This window comes from Papio anubis, chromosome 4 (genome assembly GCF_008728515.1).
Source record: "Papio anubis isolate 15944 chromosome 4, Panubis1.0, whole genome shotgun sequence".
Classification (NCBI taxonomy): Eukaryota; Metazoa; Chordata; class Mammalia; order Primates; family Cercopithecidae; genus Papio; species Papio anubis.
The window spans coordinates 71327010-71349018 of NC_044979.1; the positions used below are offsets into that span (position 1 = coordinate 71327010).

A 22009-nucleotide genomic window follows, 5' to 3' on the forward strand; every position below is an offset into this window, starting at 1 on the left:
AGCCATTCTTCCACCTCAGCCTCTCAAGTAGCTGGGACTACAGGGGCACACCACTACACCTGGCTAATTTTTGTATTTTTTGTAGAAACAGAGTTTTGCCATGTTTGCCAGGCTGTCTTGAACTCCTGGGCTCAAGCAATCCTCCTGCCTCAGCCTCCCAAAGTTCTGGAATTACAGGCGTAAGCCACTGTGCCCAGCCCATCCTCTCCTTTTCTTGAAGTACTATTACAGTAACCATTAGAGCATTTCTTTGGAATTTGAGCTTCCTGGAATCTTAGAAACTCATCTGTTTGATTTCAGCCTGCAGTGAGATGGGGTTGTGTGGGGACCTGCTGCCTGAACGAACTTCCTGCCTGTTTCTCTACTGGCTAAAGAGTTTAGTTATAGATTTAAGGTTGTTGTTATCAGTAGTGCAGATAATTGCAGAAGACTAAATTGTGTATGTGTATGAAAGAGAGTGTGTGTGTGTGTGTGTGTGTGTGTGTGTGTATTGGGACCTGTTGCCTGAATGAACTTTCTGCTTGTTTCTCTACTGGCTAAAGAGTTTAGTTGTAGATTTAAAGTTGTTATTATCAATAGTGCAGATAACTGCAGAAGACTAAATTGAGTATGAGTGTGTGTGTGACCCATATCCAGTTAAAATGAAAAATGGAAGTCAGTTATATACTTCTATATAGTTACTGTTTTTACTAAAAATATTTTTATGGGAACAGTTGAATTAGGATTTGGTTATTTATTTCTGAAGAACTTCATCTTCTGTAAAAGATTTCTAGAAGTAGTTTGTTAATTTAAGTACTGTTGAGTTTTTGTTACAGATTATTAACCTATCAATGGTGCAGTTGGGAGACAGAGATTTGAAGCTAGAATATACACTTATTTGTGGGAGTTGAAAGTCAAAATAATTGAAGCCATGGAGATAGAAAGTAGAAGAATGATTACCAGAGGCTAGGAAGGGTTGTTGTGCGGTGAAGGGGAACTGGGGATGGTTGATGGGTACAAAAAAAAATAGAGTGACTAAGATCTTGCTATCACAGTAGAGTGATAATAGAATTTATTGTACTTTATTTAAAAATAACTATAAGAATATAATTGGGCTTGGTGCAGTGGCTCACACCTGTAATCTCAGCATTTTGGGAGGCCGAGGTGGTAGATCACCTGAAGTCAGGAGTTCAAGACCAGCCTGGCCAAAATGGCGAAACCCTGTCTCCACTAAAAATACAAAAATTAGTCGGTTGTGGTGGTGTATGCCTGTAGTTCCAGCTACTCAGGAGTCTGATGCATGAGAATCGCTTGAACTTGGAAGGCGGAGGTTGCAGTGAGCTGGGATTGCACTGCTCCACTTCAATTTGGGCAACAGAGCAAGATCCCGTCTCAAAAAAAAAAAAAAAAGAGTATAATCGGTTTGTTTTGTTTGTAACACAAAGGACAAATGCTTGAGGTGGTAGATACCCCATTTACCCTGGTGTGATTATTATGCATTGCATGCCTGTTTCAAAATATCTCATGTACTCCTTAAATATATACACCTACTATGTATCCACAAAAGTAAAAATTTTAAAAAAGAAAGCTAGAGTTATAAAGGCATTCACAATTAAAAGTTAATCAGAAATTAAGTAAAACTTTCTGGAGTCCATCCACAGGCTACGTTTTTTTCTTTTTTTTTTTTTTTTTGAGACTGAGCTCACACTGTGGCCCAGGCTGGAGTGCAGTGGCATGATCTCAGCTCACTGCAAGCTCCACCTCCCAAGTTCAACTGATTCTCCTGCCGCAGCTTCCTGAGTAGCGGGTATTACAGGCACCCACCACCACGCCCGGCTAATTTTTTGTATTTTTAGTAGAGACAGGGTTTTACTATGTTGGCCAGGCTGGTCTGGAATGCCTTGACCTCGTGGTCCACCTGCCTCAGGCTCCCAAAGTGCTGGGATTATAAGTGTGAGCCACCGCGCCCAACCCAGGCTACATTTTTCTTCTTCTCATTAAATACTTATCAAGTGCTGTGCTTTACTACTCAAAGATGATGAAACTTTGCCCCAGTTTTCCTGTAAAGAATTAGAAGCCCAAAATAAGGAATTCTTTTCGCCTCTTTGGTACTCCAATGCTTGCCTCATGAAGCTCTATACATAGACATATTTTGGAGTTCCAGAAATGTTACTTGAGGTTTTGATTCAAACAAAGAGAGAACAATCACCTCAGGCAATAATAGCTGTGGCTAGGGAAAAGGATACATGTGGCAAATTTCTAGGCAAGGTTTGTGAAGATAAATCTGAGGGGAATTGAGCTGTGACCATTTAAATAATGCATTTCTTAGTGACTTTCAGGCTCATCGATCAAAATTTTAAAATGAAACAGATATGAAAATAACTGAAAGCCACAAAATGACTTCTCAATGCCATTATCCTTTTCAACTAACAGTAATATTTAATGCACATTTAGAGTATTATTGATTTTTTTAAAACTTGTTACTTTAAATGAGTACCCCATAACATTACTTTCTTATTTATTTTTTTACTTCTTAAATACAAATTATTTTTCTTATAGAATATTTCACTAAAGTGCTAATGTAAATCTCAGAAAATGTGCTATTTATTAATCTAATCCAGAACTCTGAAAATGTTTATAATTTGAGTTGTATTCTATCAAGGACCAAAACAACTGAAAGTTTCCAAATAGTAGCTGTATTATATTGTATATAGTGTAGGAGAGAATGATTTGCTCCTCTTATTCAAGATGAAACAATAAAAGTGTAATATTTTAGGCTAAAGATTTGGCAACCCTCTGAAAAATTAAATAAAAACTTAATTATGTCATATGATCCAATTAATGTATACACGTTTATGTTGTGTGTATGCATATGTATTTTATGCACACGAACACACACATACACATTTAAATAGCGTGGTTGTGTATCAGAATGCTACCAGTGGTTTTCTTGCAGTAAACCATGAGCTTTTAAATTCTTTGTTCATATATTCAAAAAGTTCTACTGTATGTATGTATTTGCATATTTAAAATTAAAAAATCAATAGTAAAGAACCCTTAAAAAACCCAAATGGTGATCTCATTACATGTAGTAGTGGGCCAGAAACTGTGCTGCTATAGTAAGTAGGTAGTTAATGCCTACCTCCAGAATAGGCTTGACAGACATCTTGCCCTGATATTTAGCTTCAGGGCTCCAGAAGCCTTTTATAGAGTGGTGTCTGCATGTTGAAAATCATATGAAGAGCTTAAATACCTGTGCCTGGGTGCTTTCCCTAGAGACTCTTGATTTTTGTTATGAGATGTAGTTTGGTCAGTAGGACTCTGAAGTTCCCCAGGTTATTATAAGATACAACCAAGGTTGAGAACTACCCTATACAAAGCCTATGTTGAACGCTGTGCATGTTATTTTCACCTGTGTTTGTTGTTGTTATTGTTGTTGTTTGTTTTGAGATGAGATCTGCTATGTTCCCCAAACTGGTTTCGAACTCCTGGGTTCAGGTGATCCTCCTGCCTCATCCTCTTGAGTAACTGGGATTATAGGCATGTGCCACCACACCCTTCACCTGTTTTTTAAAGCTATGTTTTAGTGTCCAGCGTCCCACTGAATTAATAGAGTAACATGAAAGACTGTTGTATTCTCTGCCTCTAAGTTTTCCTCCCTCTATTCTTTCTTCTACATTGTCACAATAATTTTCTAAAGCATGAAATAATTGTGTCATTGCCCTGCATGAAAGCCTTTAATTATCTGTTCTTTTCAGGTTAAAGTGTAAGTTCCTTATCTGGTCCCAACCTATTTTTTGTTTTATCTCTTGTTAGTCTAATGCTAGAGATGCAGAACTCTGTTCATACTTAACTGTTCCTTCTGTAGGCCTTTTTTTTCATACCTGCCTTTGCATATGCTGTTTTCTTTGTCACTCGTTTTCATCATAGCTCAAGAATAGATCCAGAAACAACGTTTATTGGAATAGAATGAAACTAGCATTTATTGGACTCATTAACTAAGGACTGTACTAGGTACTTTAAGTAACTCTTATAATCCTCATAGCCATACCTAAGAAATGGTCATTTTCCATGCTGTACAGATGGGAATCTGAGGCTTTTAGGGGATGAATAACTTGCTTAAAATTACACAACTAGTTGTAGGCAAATATGGTATTTTGAACTTCATGTCCAGTGTTTGTTTCTATGGCCTTCCCCCACCCACTTCACATTGCTTCAGTAGTAAATAAATTAGCAATCACATTGCCCATGTGATGATTATCATAACCTTTTTCCAAAAATAGTATGCATAAACATTTGATGTTTTCATACTTGTTTTGAATTCTGTATAGCAGAAAGAAATAAATTTAATAGTCTTAAATGGTAGAATAATCACAGTATTGTTCTGTGTATAATCAGTTTTAGTACTTTTTTGTGATGATCTGAGTATCATTGAATTGTGTATTCCTGTATGTTTGCATTTTAAGTCTTTTCTGTGATGTCCTCATAAAGTACTGAGCACTTTCACTTTTCCTTTACTGCATTTTAACGCCTCTTCTGCAGTTCTTGTTTGGGCAAAATTTCCTACATTTTTCACTATCCCACAAATTGGCTGAGTAAGATTTATACATAATTTATACAGAAATTAAAGTGTTTTCAACCATAAAATTCAGTCAAGCTCATTTTCTGCCCATGTGAAGAGGAAAATTGAAAAGTTACATATGTAGATAATTTTTGTAATCCAAAGGACAGCCTGTGAAACCTTAACAGTCTCTGTGTGGGAAAGTGTTACAGTTTAACAAGAAGTTAATTTGGACAGTGTTAAAACTTTGAGATTTTTTTGGCTGTTAAGATAAATTTGGTAAAATGTAATATAGTTGGTTCCCTTATTGATGATTCCCAGATTTTTTTTAGTGTTCCTAATTGTGTTATTCTTTTGTGATTATTGTTTTACATCTAATTTGAATAACTTTTCCTTCATTAGAATGTGAAAGATGTTGCAGAAGTGTTCCAGAAGTGGCTGAAGATAGAAGGAAAGAAGTGCCACTGCCTATCAGAAAAAACAAAACAAAACAAAACAAAACATGGGAAATACAACCACCAAATTCCGTAAAGCACTCATCAATGGTGATGAAAACCTGGCCTGCCAAATATATGAAAACAATCCTCAGCTAAAAGAATCTCTTGATCCAAATACATCTTATGGGGAGCCCTACCAGCACAATACTCCATTACATTATGCTGCTAGACATGGAATGAATAAAATTTTAGGGTAAGTATTACTATAAACTAATTCGTATTAGGGTATTACCGTAAACTAATTGGTAACAAAGTGGTGAAAGAAAAAAGAACTATGATTTTTGAAAATACAGACATACACAGACACGATATATATACAAACACGTGCATGTAATATGGTCTTGTAGTGAATTAAACTTTCTAAAACCAAATATACCTAAATATTTGATATGATTTTCTTTATTATGATTTAGTAAAATTTTCTTTATTATATCTGAGTTAGTCCAAAGCTTTTAATAGTGAGGTAGGTTCATGTGTTCTTGTTACTATAAATATATTTTGATCCTCAATGTTTCATAGTATGAATTCTTGGTAATAATGTATTTAATTTATAACATTTCAATTCTAGAACAGTACTTGTCAGCTGTCAAAGAAATGCAGGGAATGGTGCCAAAGGCAAAGTTCTAAACTCTGATTAGCTATTTTTAGTTAAAAAAATGGGTGCATTTGCCTTTTCTAGTCATGATCAGTTTGAATTTCCTTTCTTTTAATGGGATTCAGTTATTTGAAAAGACGTTTCTAAAATCCAAACATTTTCTTAAAACTGAAAATACTAAGAAACTTTAAAAAATATCTATTCAACAAGAAAGCTTTAGTGACATAGCAAATCTATTTATATGAAGATTCTTACCTGATCACATGGGAATTACATTTGATATTTACTAGCTTATAAAATAAAAGGAACAAAGAATAGAACAGTAATTACAAAGCAAGGTTAATTTTTTTAGAAGTAGATTATGCAGGTATAGAAGTCTGATGCTAGAAGGGAACGGAAAAAAATGCTTATTTTCTTATGGAGTGAAATATAATTCTAGAACTAGTATTCAAAGCTTTTTTGAACTTGATTTTAAAAAAACTTAATATTCAGCCTTTTTCGTATTTCTTCCATGTACAAATTCTTGTTCCAATTAAGCTGCTTTTTTTGCTATCTCCAAAACATGCCATGAGGTTTCCGTCTGCCATGTTCATACTGCTCTCTTGGCCAGGAGTATCCCCCTCTTTCTCACTCCTCTCACTTTTTCCTTTCTTACCTTTTTTTTTTTTTTTTAATAGAAACAGGGTCTTGCTCTATATATCACTCAGGCTGGAGTGTAGTGGTGTGATCATAATTTGCTGTAACCTCAAACTTTTAGACTCAAGCTATCCTCCTACCTCAGCTTCCCAAGTAGCTAGGACTACAGGCATGGGCCACCATAGCCAGCTAATATTTTGTGTATTTTTTGTAGATCTGGGATCTTGCTGTGTTGCCCAGTCTAGTCTTGTACTCCTAGCCTCAAGCCGTCCTCTCACTTGGCCTCCCAAAGGGTCTTTTTTATCTAAATTTTGCTCTTCAAGATCTTGTGTGTGCCTCATCTATCTACTTAGGTTGTCATAACCCATAGGAACCTCTGTCTTTTTTAAAAAACTTTTATGGCTCTTTATCATTTGTTTGTCTGCCTCACATATTTGCTGTATATTACCTATTATGTTTTACAATTTTGTATAGCTTCTCTCTGCCTACCTATATTAACAACTTCTTTTAAGGTATCTTCTTTGTACTTCTAGCATCTAGCATAGTATTTTACACAGAGTAAATAGAAGTTCTATAAAATCATTACACAAAGAAATATTTTTATTAGGATTTATGAATGAGAAAAATTTCATAAATAATTTAGATCATCCAGGCCTATGACTTTATTAGGTTTATCTTGATTTTTATAGGTATTTCTTTTCTCGTTTTTTTGCTTTTATCTTTCATTTTTATTTCTCTAAAAATAGATACTTAGAAGCCACCTCCAGCTTAGCTTGTTTAAAATTTTATATTTTCCCTCCCAAAACTGGGCCTTCCCCTGTTAATGACACCAGCATATTATGCTGATGTAATAATGGCAAATGTTTATTGAGGGCTTACTGTTTAATGGAGCTATTAACAGTGTTGTACATGCATTATCTGAATCCTCATTACAATTTTATGAGATAGTTTATTGTCTGTACTTTGTAGGTGAGAAAACTGAAGCACAGTAAGGTCTCACAACTTGTAACTGGCAAAGCTTGTTGCCCAGGTAGACGACTGTAAGCTTTGGGCTCTTAACCACTGTACTGACAGCCTCTTATTTCTATAGTCATATCAGCTATGTGTCAGGGCTGCCCGTCACTCATTAGCAAAGCAAATTACTTAGTCACTCTGGACTGCAGTTTTCTTACCCGTATAATGGATACTTACCTCACAGAACTTGCAGGACAATTAAGCAGTTACTGTGTTATATGTCTATTATGCTGCCTAACATACAATATACACTTGCTAATGTTTATTACTTCTCACCGCTATAATCCTTACTATGTTTAAACCATCCTTGATTTACTCTTCTCCTTTACTACCATGCTACTAAGTTCACTAAGTCTCACTCTTGGATTTACTTCTTTCCATTCCTTTTACCCTAAACTTAGTTCACTCTTAATCATGCCCTGCTCCTAATACTTAAAAGTATCTGGCCTCTAAATGGTATTTTTTACAAGTCTTTTCCTCTTATAGTCTAATGTCCAGATTAATTTTACTAAAGTGTATGCTTTCAGTGTTCTTTTTGTCTTGAGAAAGTTATAATACCTTGTTTTCTACATTATATTCTATTTGGCTTTCAAAACTCTCTTTACTTCTGCCTTCATTCTACTCAGTAAGCCTGTTCTCTTGTTACTTTCTAACACGATCCTGCCATTCAAACTGGTTGATTGACTTCCCCCTTGCTTTTCCCCTTTTTAAGAATGCTACCCACTTAGCTTCATTCCAGTTGTTTCTGGATTCTCAAATGGCTTCTCTCTTCTCTAATTACCTGTCCTTTAAGTCCTCACTCAGTTTCTGCCATATTTGTGAATTCATCCCCAACTACTCTGACCTACAGTATTTCTGTTCTCTGATATTCCTACAATTTATATTTAAAATCATATTATTATTATTATTACTAAACTCATCTCTGCTAGAATGTAAATGTTATAAATACAGTGCTAGGTACCTAGTTTGTTCTCAATAGATTGTGGATTACTAATCTATTAAGGCTTTTTAACATGACCTTTTTGTATTGTTTTATTTAAGTTGAACTTTTTTTTTTTTTTTTTGAGACGGAGTCTCGCTCTGTCGCCCAGACTGGAGTGCAGTGGCCGGATCTCAGCTCACTGCAAGCTCCGCCTCCCGGGATCACGCCATTCTCCTGCCTCAGCCTCCCGAGTAGCTGGGACTACAGGCGCCCGCCACCTCGCCCGGCTATTTTTTTGTATTTTTCAGTAGAGACGGGGTTTCACCGTGTTAGCCAGGATGGTCTCGATCTCCTGACCTCGTGATCCGCCCGTCTCGGCCTCCCAAAGTGCTGGGATTACAGGCTTGAGCCACCGCGCCCGGCCTAAGTTGAACATTTTAAGTGAAATTATAAAACTTGATATATTACAAAATTCCTAATATTGGATACTTCAGTGATATTTAATATCAAATATTATATATGATTGATTAAAACATTTATAATACCAATATAAAATGTATTTAAATATTATTATTACTAAGGTAATGTGTGTATTTTAACATAAACCAAATAGTAAAATACTTTTTAACCCTTTATAGTAGAGTTTACAAATATACTTTATGTAAGTGGAAAACATTATATAAGAAAGTCATTTAGTACAATGATTCTTAAAATATGTTCTGAGGACTCCTGGATCCTGAGATTCTTTCAAAGAGTACATGAAGTCAAAACTATTTTTATAATTATACCAAGATACTATTTGCCTTTTTAAGTGTGTTGGCATTTGTAGTGGTAGTGCAAAGAATAGAGGATAAAAATGCTGGCACCTTTAAGGTGAATGAAGGTAGTTGCACCAAACTGTATTAGTAATCATTGTATTCATCACTGTTAGGCACTTGCAGTTTAAAAAAAAAAAAAAGGCAGTTTCCCCTAAAAAAATCTTCAATTAAAACAGTCAAATTAATTTTAATTAATATCCATCCTTAAGTAACACATCTTTTTAATATTCTGTGACAACTTCAAAGTATACATAAAACATTTCTGCTACATACCAAAATATGACAATGACTCTGAGGAAACGCACCTGTGCTGTTGTTTGAATTGTGAGTTAACTGCGTACTTTTTTAATGGAACACCATTTTACAACTAGCAACAACAAGAAAACAATGGTTGTTCAGACTTGGGTACTTAGCTAACATTTTCTTGAAAATGAATTGAGTCTGTCAATTCAGGGACAACTACTGCCCATTATTTGTTGCTAATGATAAAATTTGAGCTTTCAAGTGATTATTAAAATCCAGGAAAACTTGTATTCACTACCTTCAGCTCAACAACTTCTCAACACAGACTTTTCTGATAAAATTGACGATTATAGCTTTTTATATTATTTAATGAAATGTGACATCTGGAAGATCTGCATAACCCAGTGAATCAATATTTTTGAGAAGATCAGTGTATGATTTTTTAAAATTATGTATGGTTGAAAAATACATTCAAAATGTAAGATAGACCAATGGACTTTAATGTAACAGTACAAAAAAGACATTGATATCGTTTCAGATACTACATTGCAACTAATCTTTGAGAAATTACTGATGTTGAATTTTTGATATAGTATCAAATATGAATATTCACTATTATCTGAGACAGATATTTAAAAACATTTCTCCCTTTCCTAACTATATAAAGGCTGGATTTTCTTTATATAGTTAAACCAAAACAATACATTACAACAGATGGAATCCTGTGAAAATCCAGCTGTCTTCCATTAGACTAGACATTAAAAGAGATTTGTAAATATGTAAAAACAATGCCACTCTTTTCACTTAATTTTTAAAAATATAGTTATTTTTATTTTAAAATGTTGTGTTAATGTATAATGGGTTTATTTTTAAAATTAATGTATAACTCATACAAACAAAAACTCTTAGGAACCTACAGTAATTTTTTTTTTTTTTTTCTGAGACAGGGTCTTGCTCTGTTGCCCAGGCTGGAGTGCAGTGACACAATCACAGCTCACGGCAGCCCCGACCTCAGGCTCAAGCAATTTTCCTGCCTCAGCCTCCCAAGTAGCTGGGACTACAGGCGTGTGCCACTATGTCTGGCCAATTTTTTTTTTTTTTTTTTTTTTTTTTTTAGTAGAGATGGAATTTTGCCATGTTGGCAGGTAGATCTTGAACTCCTGAGCTCGAGTAGTCCGCCCTTCCTCGGCCTCCCAAAGTGCTGGGACTACAGGCATGAGCCACCATGCCTGGCCAGTAATTTTTAAAATTGTATAAGGGTCTTGTAACCTAAAATATTTTAAGAACTGCTGATCTGGTTCCTCCAAGCAGAAATATATCTGTCTATCCCTGTCATAAGGTTATCATTTTATTGAATGAGTATTTAAAGACCTACAGGAAATACGATTGTATATTCTCTTTTACTTACCAGTTTGGGTTACTTTTATGATACTTAACTTTATACCTATGTTTTTACAACTTCTACCAAAAGTTTTCGGATATTTTCTTTTTGTTTTCTGGTTTGAAGAACAATGGCTCATAATTTTTTAATTAAAGCTTTTAACATATTAAGCTAGAAACAGAAATTACCTTATTGTTCTCATTTCCCAAGAATAAACAACCCTAATTCTTTAATCATATATTCTTTGTCTTTGGAAATTTATGTAGATAGTACAGAGAGAATCACAAATCAATTTTTTTCCAGGTTTATTTAGGTATAATTGATACATTTAAGGTATACAATATGATGTTTTGAATATATATGTATACATTGTGAACTGATTACCACAGTCAAGCTACTTAACATATTTATCTCCTCAAATAGTTTTTCTGTGTAGTGAAAATACTTAAATTATACTTTTGTAGCAAATTTCAAGTATATAATATATAATTATTAACTATAGTTACCATGCTGTTTATTAGGTCTTCAGAACTTAATTCATCTTCTAACTGAAAATGTGTACGCTTTGACAAACATCTCCCCATTTTCTTTACCCCTGACCCTGGTTAACCACCATTCTAGCCTCTGTTCTTGAGTTCAACTTTTTAAAATTCTGCATAGAAGTGAGATCTTGCACTCATTTGTGTTTCTGTGTATAGTGCATTTCACTTAGCAAAATGTCCTCCAGGTTCATCTATGTCGAAAATGGCAGGATTTCCTTCTTTTTTAAGACTGAATAATATATCATTGTGTATATGCCACATACTCTTTATCCATTCACCCATTTATGGATATTTAGGTTGTTTCTGTATCTTATCTATTATAAATAATGCTGTAGTGAACATGGGAGTACTGATACCTCTTCCAAGTTTGTGATTTTATTTCCTTGAATATATACCCAGAAGTAAGATTCCTGGATCATATGGTAGTTCTGTTTTTAATGTTTTGCTCAACTTCCATACTGTTTTCCATATGGTTGTACCAATTTACATTTTCATGAGCAGTGTACCAGGTTTCCCTTCTTTGCACATTTTGCCATCACTTACCTTTTGCCTTTTTGATAATTGCCATGCGAACAGGTATGAGATGATATTTCACTGTGATTTTGATTTGCATTTCCGTGATTATTAGTGATGTTGAACATTTTTTATATGACTGTTGGTCATTTGTATATCTTGTTTGGAAAATTATTTAGGTCCCTTGCCCATTTTTTAATTGAGTTATTTGTTTTGTGTTATTGCATTTTATGAGTTCTTTACAGTTTTTATTCATTTTTCAGGTGTATGGTTTGCAAATATATTCTCCAGTTCTACAGGTTGCCTTTTCATTTTGCCAGATTATTATTTTAAATAATTAATTGATTTTGTTATAAGAAATTAACTCTTTTATACTTTTACATCATGTCAAATAAGGATAAATAGCATTTACTTATCAGCATTAAGTAAAATAACTTTTATTTAATTATTTTTGTTTTAGGTAGGTTAAAATGTTGTGCTATATTTAATCCTACTTTACTATCTCACAAGTTGATGACTATTACTTTCTCATGCTGCCTCATATAATCTGGGATGCCTTTCTGAGACTTCAGTGTAGACTCTAGCTGAGCTTGGCTAGATTCCTTTTTTGTTTTGTTTTGAGACAGAGTCTCCCTCTGTCACCCAGGCTGGAGTGCAGTGGCATGATCTTGACTCACTGCAACTTCTGCCTCCTGGGTTCAAGCAGTTCTCCTGCCCCAGCCTCCCGAGTAGCTGGGATTACAGGCGCCTGCCACCACGCCTGGCTAATTTTTGTATTTTTAATAGAGATGGAGTTTCACTATGTTGGCCAGGCTGGTCTGGAACTCCTGACCTCAAGTGATCCACTCACCTCAGCCTCCCAAAGTGTTGGGATTACAGGCATGAGCCACTGCATCCAGCCTAGATTCCTAATATATGACATATATATGTAAGCAAAGGTAGATATTCCTAGTCACGGACCTTTTAGCTATAAAGCAAAGCACCCATTTGGAATAAGACCTTGATTTTATTCCTATTTCCTTTAGCTATATGGTATCTGCAATAGCAGGCATCACTTTCTTCCTTTCTTAGGTAGAATAATATGGTAATAGATGCCCCTTTGCATCTCTCTCTCTGAACCCACATGCTGTGTGTTTATATTATATTACATCACAATTGCACTGCCTCTTTTGCGGGAAACTAAATCCATACTCGTAGCTACTGCTTAACATATAAAAAAGCCATGGACTTGGAGTTAGTGTATTCTAACTTGGATATATAATTCATTAGTTGTATCTTCTACAAAACAGCCTCTTTTGCTTATTTGGAAATAAAAGGGGCTTGTCTTTTGGTATAAATAAAATAGAAAATATTTATTAGAGCCTGTCTTTATTAGAGCACATGTTAATATCAAAGTCTGTAACTTTGAGGATTAGTTAACATAGAGTTTCCAGTTACTGATTTCTACTTTTTGACTGTTTTATATTTTAGGAGCTAAGTTATTTTCAGTAAGTTGAAATACAGGTCTCCTCTCCCCAACTCCCCTTATCTTGCATGCAAACCCCATAAGAGCAGAGACTTTATCTGTTTTCTTTACAATATCCCTAACTTCTAGAATAGTACCTAGCAAGTAATGAGTGCTCAGTCAATGTTGCATGAAAGAGGATATTTCAGAGGAACTGAAGGTTTAAGTATATATGACTGGTGGAATAAAAAGAGTTATTGCAAGAAATTGAGGTTCTGGGAGAATAGTTACTTCAGAGAGAGTTCAGTTGAGTATGAGTGCAAGAGAAAGAGGCCTATAAGATGTGAGAATATGGTATGGGGTCAGATGAGAAGTCATATAGGATGATAGAGCATTAAGAATTATCACAGAAGTAACACAAATCGAGCATTTCTTATTCAAAATGAGTGGGACTAGATTGTTTCAGATTTCAGATTTCTTTGGATTTTGAATATTTGCATTACACTTACCTAGTTGAGCATCCCACATGCAAAAATTTGAAATCTAAACGCTCAAATGAGCATTTTCTTTGAGAGTCACATTGGCACTCAAAACATTTCAGATTTTGAAGCGTTTCAGATTTCTGGATTAGGGATACTCAATCTATAGTAGAAACCCTTTGAGGGAAATCTGTGATTCTGCCACTACTGCCTGTCATTTGGGTTCTGGTCATACTTCCCAATTTACAAAGTGTATTCACATAAACCATTGAAAGAGAAATGGCTTTCAGAGTGGATGGACTCTCTGAAAGAAGAGAATGTGTGTGGAGAAGAACATGGGGGTTAAGAACTGAAACTTACTTCCAGTAATGGGGTAGGAATTAGAGCCATCATCATGGGTAAAAGAGAAGTTGTACTGAAAAAAATTAAGAGGATTATTGAAAAAGTGTGATTATGGAAGCCAAGGTAATAGAAAGGTCAAGAGGTAAATGAAGCAGTTGACAATTTAAAGTGTAGAACAAAAATTAAGGACAATGATGAATAATTTAGCTCTTAGGAAATTGCTGGTTACATGAGAGAGTGAAACTTCCATGTAGTGATAAGAATAGGGTCATATTGAAGTGGAGAATGAATGTAGAAGAAATAGAGGTAACAGCTACAAACTGGCTGCTTGAGAATTAACAGTGAAAGAATCTAGAAAAAACACGTGGCTCCTGGATGGGTTATTAGGGTCACATGAAAGGGATGGATTTTTTTCCCCAGGTTAATGTTTTCCCTACCCCACCTTCCTGTTAATTATCTCCTATCCCTGTTCCAGAATTAACTTCATATGCTAGTAGTTAAAAAAAAAAATCCTTAACTACTAACATAGGTACAGAACGGGGTCTAAAACATACATATCAATTTTGTACTCATTATTCTATTTATACATTTATGTAAATTTAAGAAGAGTCTCCTTTGAATTTAAACAGATGAGAGGAATCAATAAAATTAGAGTATTCAATTTATTAAATAGTTTTAGCATGAAATATTTATGCAGATATGCTACTGTGTCTAATAATTTGAGACTCTTTCTTGAGTAAATATGTATAAAGAAGTTATTTTAATACTTTTACTTCAGAATAATACACTCTGTGTGTTTGGTTTGATTAATGAGCCTGGCAGATTGGCAAGAGAGTGTCTCATTCTCTTCTCTATATGGGGAGGATCTAGAGCCATTTAATACTAGAGAGAGTGAGATTGGTCCTTCCATATCAACTGACATCCTCTCAATTTACCTTAAATTTCTTTGTGATAAGAACCTGAACTCTCCTGAGCTAAATAAGAGAATAACTGATATATTGGAAATGGGGTAAGAAAGGCTAGATAAATGTGATTATGTACAGCGTATTTACAGAATCGGAATTAACTTTAATAATTTCTTTCTTAATTAAATTTTTAAGAAAGTGAAATCTTTTTTTGTCAATCATGCCTCGTAGAAGAGGTATTAATCTTGAATACGTTTTAGAGTATGGTTTTAATTTTGGCTATACACTGTAATTCAATCATAAATACAAGGAAATATGATTGGGAATTTTATTATCAGCAGTTGACATAGGGAAAATATATATTTTAACTATTAAGCAACATTATGGCTGTATAAAAAAATTACCCATATTCTTGCCTCCCCTAAACAAATGTTAGAATTATTCCATCTTCCCTTCTAGTTTTTATCCATATATATTCATAAGATTGAGAAGGGAGAGGGAATTCTATTCTTATATTTCCACTTAGCTATAACACTCGTGGATAGACTTTAAATAACCATAATTTTCTATTGTATATCAGATTTATGTTTCCCATTTCTATTATTAAACGCTTAAGTGATTTCCAAATTTTTCTGTTCAAAGTAACACTGTATTGATTTTCTTTGTTTCTATAAATTTTTATTTATTTCCCTTAAGGTAAACTCTCAGGAGTAGTTTTACTCAGTCAAAGGATGTGAAATCATATATTAGTTGTTATGAGCTATTATGTAACTTGCCCAAGGTGACACAGCTAGAAAATGACAGAACTAGGATTAGAACCTAGCAGTCGGGGACCACGTTCTTAACCAATGTGCTGCACTACTGGCTCAAGAGATCCCCAATCCCATGTCACTGATCTGGATCATGAAAGTTTAATATGCATCCAATTCATTTATCAAAATTATGGCATGAATTTGCTGTGTATGAGACACTGTAGGGGATTCAAGAAAGAACAGAATTTATAAGCCCTGCCTTAAAAGCCTATAAACTATTTGGGAGAAGGGAACAGAAAGGTAAGAAAGTATGATAAAATGTAATGAGTTATAGAATTAGGATGCTGTATGAAGACAAAGAAAAGAGTAGCAGACTGAACGAGGGGAGCCTAGTGTAAAGAGGCTTCTAAGTAGTGTTGGGTTTGCTTAAGTGGCCTGAATCAGTTCCTGGGAAACCAAATTGAGCAAGTATTGGAGTGTACTGCCGGCATCAGAAGACCATAAAGGCTACGTGGAGCTGTAGAGAAAATAAGCATGTAGAGAAAACCTGAGCAAAGTTTACTAAAACTTGGAACCTGGACTAAAAAATTAGCTCTGGAAATTAAATTATGGCTGAATAGACGTTGAGGACTCCAGAGAGACTTACTGCCTATGAGATATGTATTTATATTTGAAGGGAGTGAGGAGTGGATGATCCTCTAGACCATGGAAGTATTCCCTAAGTTGTAAAACTCAGAGACACTAGTCTTATCTTTTCCCTAGGAAAATTTGCTTTTACTCAGGGATAGATTCTTCCTCCCAACCACCACCCTGCCCCAGCCCACCCCACCTTCTGGTGTCCAGAGAGGAAGAGGTCTGTTAATACAAGGCTTACTGTATAACATCCCAGATTGATATTTTCAGGGTTCCTTGCTGAGTTAATTTCCTATTGCTGCTGTCTCAAAGTGCCACAAATTAGTGGCTTAAAACAATACAATTCTTACAGTTCTGGGGTTCAGAAGACTGTAATCGTTCTACTGGACTACTCTAGGTGTTGGCAAGGCTGCATTATTTTTGGAGGCTCCAGGGTTGAATCCCTTCCCTTGCCTTTTCTAACTCAACTATTAATCCTGTGACTCATTTTAGGAGCTAGGCACAACTCTTAGATCCGGGTTTGGCAGTAGTAAAGGCAACTCACCTAGACCTGTCTTTGAGATAAACACTCACCGTGGAATTAGATCTTAGTCTTCTAGATCTAACCACAACTCCCCTCAGAAGGTATTATACTGTGTGCTGTGGTCTGAATGGGGCATTGGAGGGTAATTAGATCATGAGGTTGGAGCCCTCAGGAATGGGAGTAGTGCACAGTGACATGGTGGGAGTAGTTGCCCCTCTCACCATGTGAGAGAACACAATGAGAAGGCCTCTGAGGAACGAGCCCTTACCAGACACTGAATCGCCTGGCACATTAATATTGGACTTACCAGTGTGCAGAACTGTACTGTGAGAAATAAGTGTTTCTTGTTTATAAGCCATTCAGTTCATGGTATTTTTTTAGTAACTCAAGCAGATTAAGACACTGTAAATATAATCCTTATTATTTTAAAGGTTAGCTGATGACCTTGGTGGAGAAAATTTTCTCTAGATTTAGTCTCAGGTTTACATATTACTTTCTGTCCTTAAATTAGTTGCCACTGATATAGTAGTTGTCACTATTAAATAACTATGTATGCAACAAATAGATCAGAGCAATAAAGGAAGAATTAAAAATTAGTGTGCAATGCTTAATACACCCTTAGGCATCTATATAATTGACATTAATCTGTAAATTATCAGTGTTTTCTTTTCCTGTCCATTCCTTACCCCTTACATTTCTCATCTTCCTTTTTTCTTCCTTTTCCCTTCCTTTCCCTCCCCTTTAATTAGCAAGTAGTATAAAGATATTTACGTTTATTTTTCTTAGTATTGTTGTTCTAGAATAGAGTTTTTTAAAACTAAGAATTAATCATTCAAGCTGTTGTAAACCAGGCCTTCAGTATAAATTGGATTATTAGCTTAGAAGTAGAGTTTATCTTTTGAATGTGTTATCTTCAATGTATTTCAAGGTAGAAAATAAGTGATTTTCATCCTTTATTTTTCCCTTCCTTTCCATTTTAGGACTTTTCTTGGTAGAGATGGAAATCCAAATAAACGGAATGTGCACAATGAAACATCTATGCATTTGTTGTGTATGGGACCTCAAATTATGATATCTGAAGGAGCCCTTCATCCTCGCTTGGCACGCCCCACAGAAGATGATTTCAGAAGAGCAGATTGTCTGCAGATGATCTTAAAATGGAAAGGAGCAAAACTTGACCAGGGTGAATATGAGAGAGCAGCTATTGATGCTGTTGATAACAAAAAAAACACACCCTTGCACTATGCTGCTGCCTCAGGGATGAAAGCCTGTGTAGAGGTAAACCTTTTCTTTTCTTTTTTTTTTTAATATTCTGCATTGTAAAATTTGTATCCAGGTAATATGTAATTGTCAGTATTTTTTTTTTTTTGATTGTCTTAGTAATTTGGTTTTTTTTTTTTCTCTTTTGTCTTCTAAAAGACTCTTAAATAAAGGGCCCCCTTTTTTTTTTTTTTTTGAGTTGGAGTCTTGCTGTTTTGCCAGGCTGGAGTGCAGTGGAATGATCTTGGCTCACTGCAACCTCTGCCTCCCGGTTCAAGAGCTTCTCCTGCCTCAGCCTCCCCAGTAGCTGGGACTACAGGCACACACCACCACGCCCAGCTAATTTTTGTATTTTTACTAGAGACGGGGTTTCATCATGTTGGCCAGGATAGTCTCAATCTCTTGACCTTGTAATCCGCCCACCTCAGCCTCCCAAAGTGCTGAGATTACAGGTGGGAGTCACTGTGCCCGGCCAAGGGCCTCTTTTAAGTAAAGTTATTTCGTTGTTTTAGTGAGGGAGAAAGCCCCACAGGTGAACAATCACCTTTGTAATGAAGTGGAGTCAAGAGCAATTAAAAATTTGTTAATATCTCTTAAGATATTGGTCATCAATTAAGCACTATCATATTGAGAGTCATAGTTATAGTAGAAATATATTCTGCTTTTTTGCTGATTTTTTTTGGTCACCAATTTATAAAATTTATACATGTTGAGTATAGCAAATTTTTGGCAAGTGAGACCTATAGTTTATGTAGAATTGAAGCGCTCACTAAGCAACGGATAAATATTAACGAATACATTTATTGGAGTCTTTTTAAAATCACTTGGAATTTTAAAACATGTATTTTTCTGTTTAATTTGCGTTAAAGTGCTCCTGAATACATACTATATTATGTTGTAATTTTTCCATATGTATTTCGTGTATAAATATATAACATTATATATACAAAATATTTAACAACAAATTAGATAAAATCACGCATATGAGATCTTAACTAAGTTAAGAAATCATTATATAGTATCGTCACTACCATACATAAAACAGAATAGGTTTTTCTCAGCTACCAACATTCATATCCATCCTTACATATCTCATAGAAGTTCTTTTGCATAGATGTGTGTAAGTATGTGTGAGAAGCGTATTAGACTGGATTACAGAGTATTTTTATTACTAAAAGTATATACCTTTATTGGAAAAGCAATTATCATAATCAGATTAAAATATACCTGAAAATTTCTTGTTTCCTTAATGTTGTTCGTGTATACTTTAGACTTCTAAGTAGATCAGTATGCCAAAAATATGAATATTCATTTTCTTATATTAGAAGATTACCATCACTTATATTATTTCGTCAGGATATCTGAAGGGTCAGTTCTTGCATTTCTAATATGCTTGTGATCTTATCTTTTGTTTATTGCTAATGTTTGTGATACTTGTTAATCTTTTCGAGTCTTAGTCATTTCATTGAGTTTGTATAACCTTTACCCATTAGTTAGTGATGGTCATTAACTTGAAACTATTTTTCAAGCAATGCTTTTTTTTTGTTTGTTTTAAGAGACAGGGTCTCTCTATGTTGTCCAGGCTGGTCTCAAACTCCTGGGGTTCAGCGATCTCCCTGCCTCATCTTTTGGAGTAGCTAGAACTACAGGCACCCACATGCCACCAAACCTGGCCATGATGTTTTCTAACATTGATTCACTGTGGTGGAGGAATCTCCTAGGATTTGGAGGGTAGGGGACTAATAGCAGAATTCCTAAGGCTTTTTACACAAGCTTCTCTGTACATTGTCCTATGTTTACCTATTGTGGAAGAATTCCTGCTATAATGACTCACCATTATTGATGGTACTGCATCATATTTCTCAAATGGACTGGAGTAGAAAGTAGATTTTTCTGGATAGTAGCAATAATGCTCTTAAATATTTTAAATAGGCCAGGTGTGGTGGCTCACGCCTGTAATCCCAACACTTTGGGAGGCCAAGTCTGGCAGATCACAAGGTCAGGAGTTCAAGACCAGCCTGGCCAATACAGTGAAACCCCATCTCTACTAAATATACAAAAATTAGCTAGGCGTAGTGGCAGGCGCCTGTAGTCCCAGCTGCTTGGGAGGCTGAGGCAGGAGAATTGCCTGAACATGGGAGGCAGAGGTTGCAGTGAGTCCAGATGGCACCACTGCACTCCAGCCTGGGCAACAGAGTGAGACTCCATCTTTAAAAAAAAAAAAAATATATATATATATATATAAAATATATTATATTAAATGCTTTAATATCTTCCAACTTTGTAAGCATTGCTTTAGTAGTTGTTGATTTTGAAGTATGTTGACAATGACATACTTATTAAATTGTTCAAAAAATTGAGAGTGGTGGTTTTACCAGCATTATTTTTTGCTCAGTGAAAGAAATTAGTGCCAGGTTTATACTGTACCATCTGGCAGGCCTGACAATTTGCTTATATATGCGTGAGCATGTGAATGTGTGTGTGCGCTTTAATTTTTTGACCTATCAGCATATCACATCGCATATACCACAACATTTGATGACTGTTTTCATTTTCTGTATTTAGAAGAGCTCTTTGACTTAATATTAAATATAAAACATTCTAAAAGGAGCCCTATAAATACCTTATATTTATTCTGGTTTTTATAACATTTCAGCATATTTTATTCAGATAAAGCTTATCTTTAATCTCTTATATATAGTTGATTATATATACTCTTGTCCAGCCTTAGGCCCTTAATTATTTTTTATTATGCATACTGCTAATTAAACCAGAAGAGTTTCTCAGGGAAGCATATATTAACTATCTCCAGAAGCCTTATTTTTTTTTTCTTGTACAAGTGCATACAATAAATACAGTTGTCACTTGGTATCCAAGGGAGATTTGTTCCAGGACTCTCTGCAGATACGAAAATCCACAGATGCTCAAATCCCTTATAGAAAATGGCACAGTATTTGCATATAACCTACACACATCCTCCTTATACTTTAAATTGTCTCTAGATTACGTATAATACCTAGTACAATATAAGTGTCATTAGGGAATAATAACAAGAAAAAAACGTGGATGTTCAGTATAGACACAACCATCCCTATTTGTTTTCCAAATATTTTTTACCTGCTTTTGGTTGAATCCAGGGATGTGGAATCTAAGGATGTGGAAACCACAGATAGAGAGGGCTGACTATACATTAAAATATGTGACCTGTTTAACTGTACAACTTAATTCTTAGTAGGAGTCTCTAGTTATTTTCAGGTGGTATCATACTACTATGATGAACAGGAAAGGCTTAGATGTCTCTTACAAAGTTTACTATCATGGTTAATTTAAAATTTTTTTTTCTAAACTTATTTCTTTATATCATTACTTTTAGTCATTGGCTGTAAGAATAATAGTTATAATAACTAACATTTGTATAATGCTTTCTAATGTTTATAGTGCTCATTGGTACTAAGCATGATATAAAGGTTTGGGTTGAATGAAAGAGTGTCATCAGATATTTATTAATGTTTCATGAGACTAAGAGATTATATGGTGGAGGGAGCATTGATTTGTAGTCTTGGTCCTCAGAGTAACAGTCTGTGGAACCTTGCATGTGTCACTCAGCTACTGTAATAGTTTCCTCTTGGGTGGTTGGAATAGATGATCTTAGATTTATTTGGAAGATTCCTTTTAACACAAATTCTCTATTAGCCTGTTATTGCAATAAAATATATCCCATTTTTAGTGTCTAGCCTTTAAGATCAAAGAGATTATCTTTTTTCCCATTGTTAGGGCCAACCTGTTTCTTAACTACATCTGTGGAAGTATATCTTCTTTAGTTGTTGAAAATGTTTTTCTCCCTGGTATATTTATTTAAGGATAGAGATGATGAAGTCATCATTGGCATTTAATAATTTAAACAGTTTCTTATAGCTCATTATTTTGTACCATAGAAATAAAATATTTATTTTAAAACTTCCCCATCTCC

General features: G+C 34.9%; 1 protein-coding gene across 6 annotated transcripts in view; it reads left to right on the forward strand.

Annotated features, from left to right (window-relative positions):
- ANKIB1 (ankyrin repeat and IBR domain containing 1) overlaps positions 1–22009 on the forward strand; it is a 155984-nt gene that overhangs the window by 53665 nt on the left and 80310 nt on the right. For all 6 annotated transcript variants that reach the window (XM_021936054.2, XM_021936050.2, XM_021936053.2 and 3 more), the window contains 2 exons: positions 4943–5230; positions 17760–18057. In XM_021936054.2, coding sequence (XP_021791746.1) covers positions 5043–5230; positions 17760–18057 — 486 coding nt within the window. In that variant the 5' untranslated portion in view covers positions 4943–5042. The remainder of the gene's footprint in view (positions 1–4942; positions 5231–17759; positions 18058–22009) is intronic.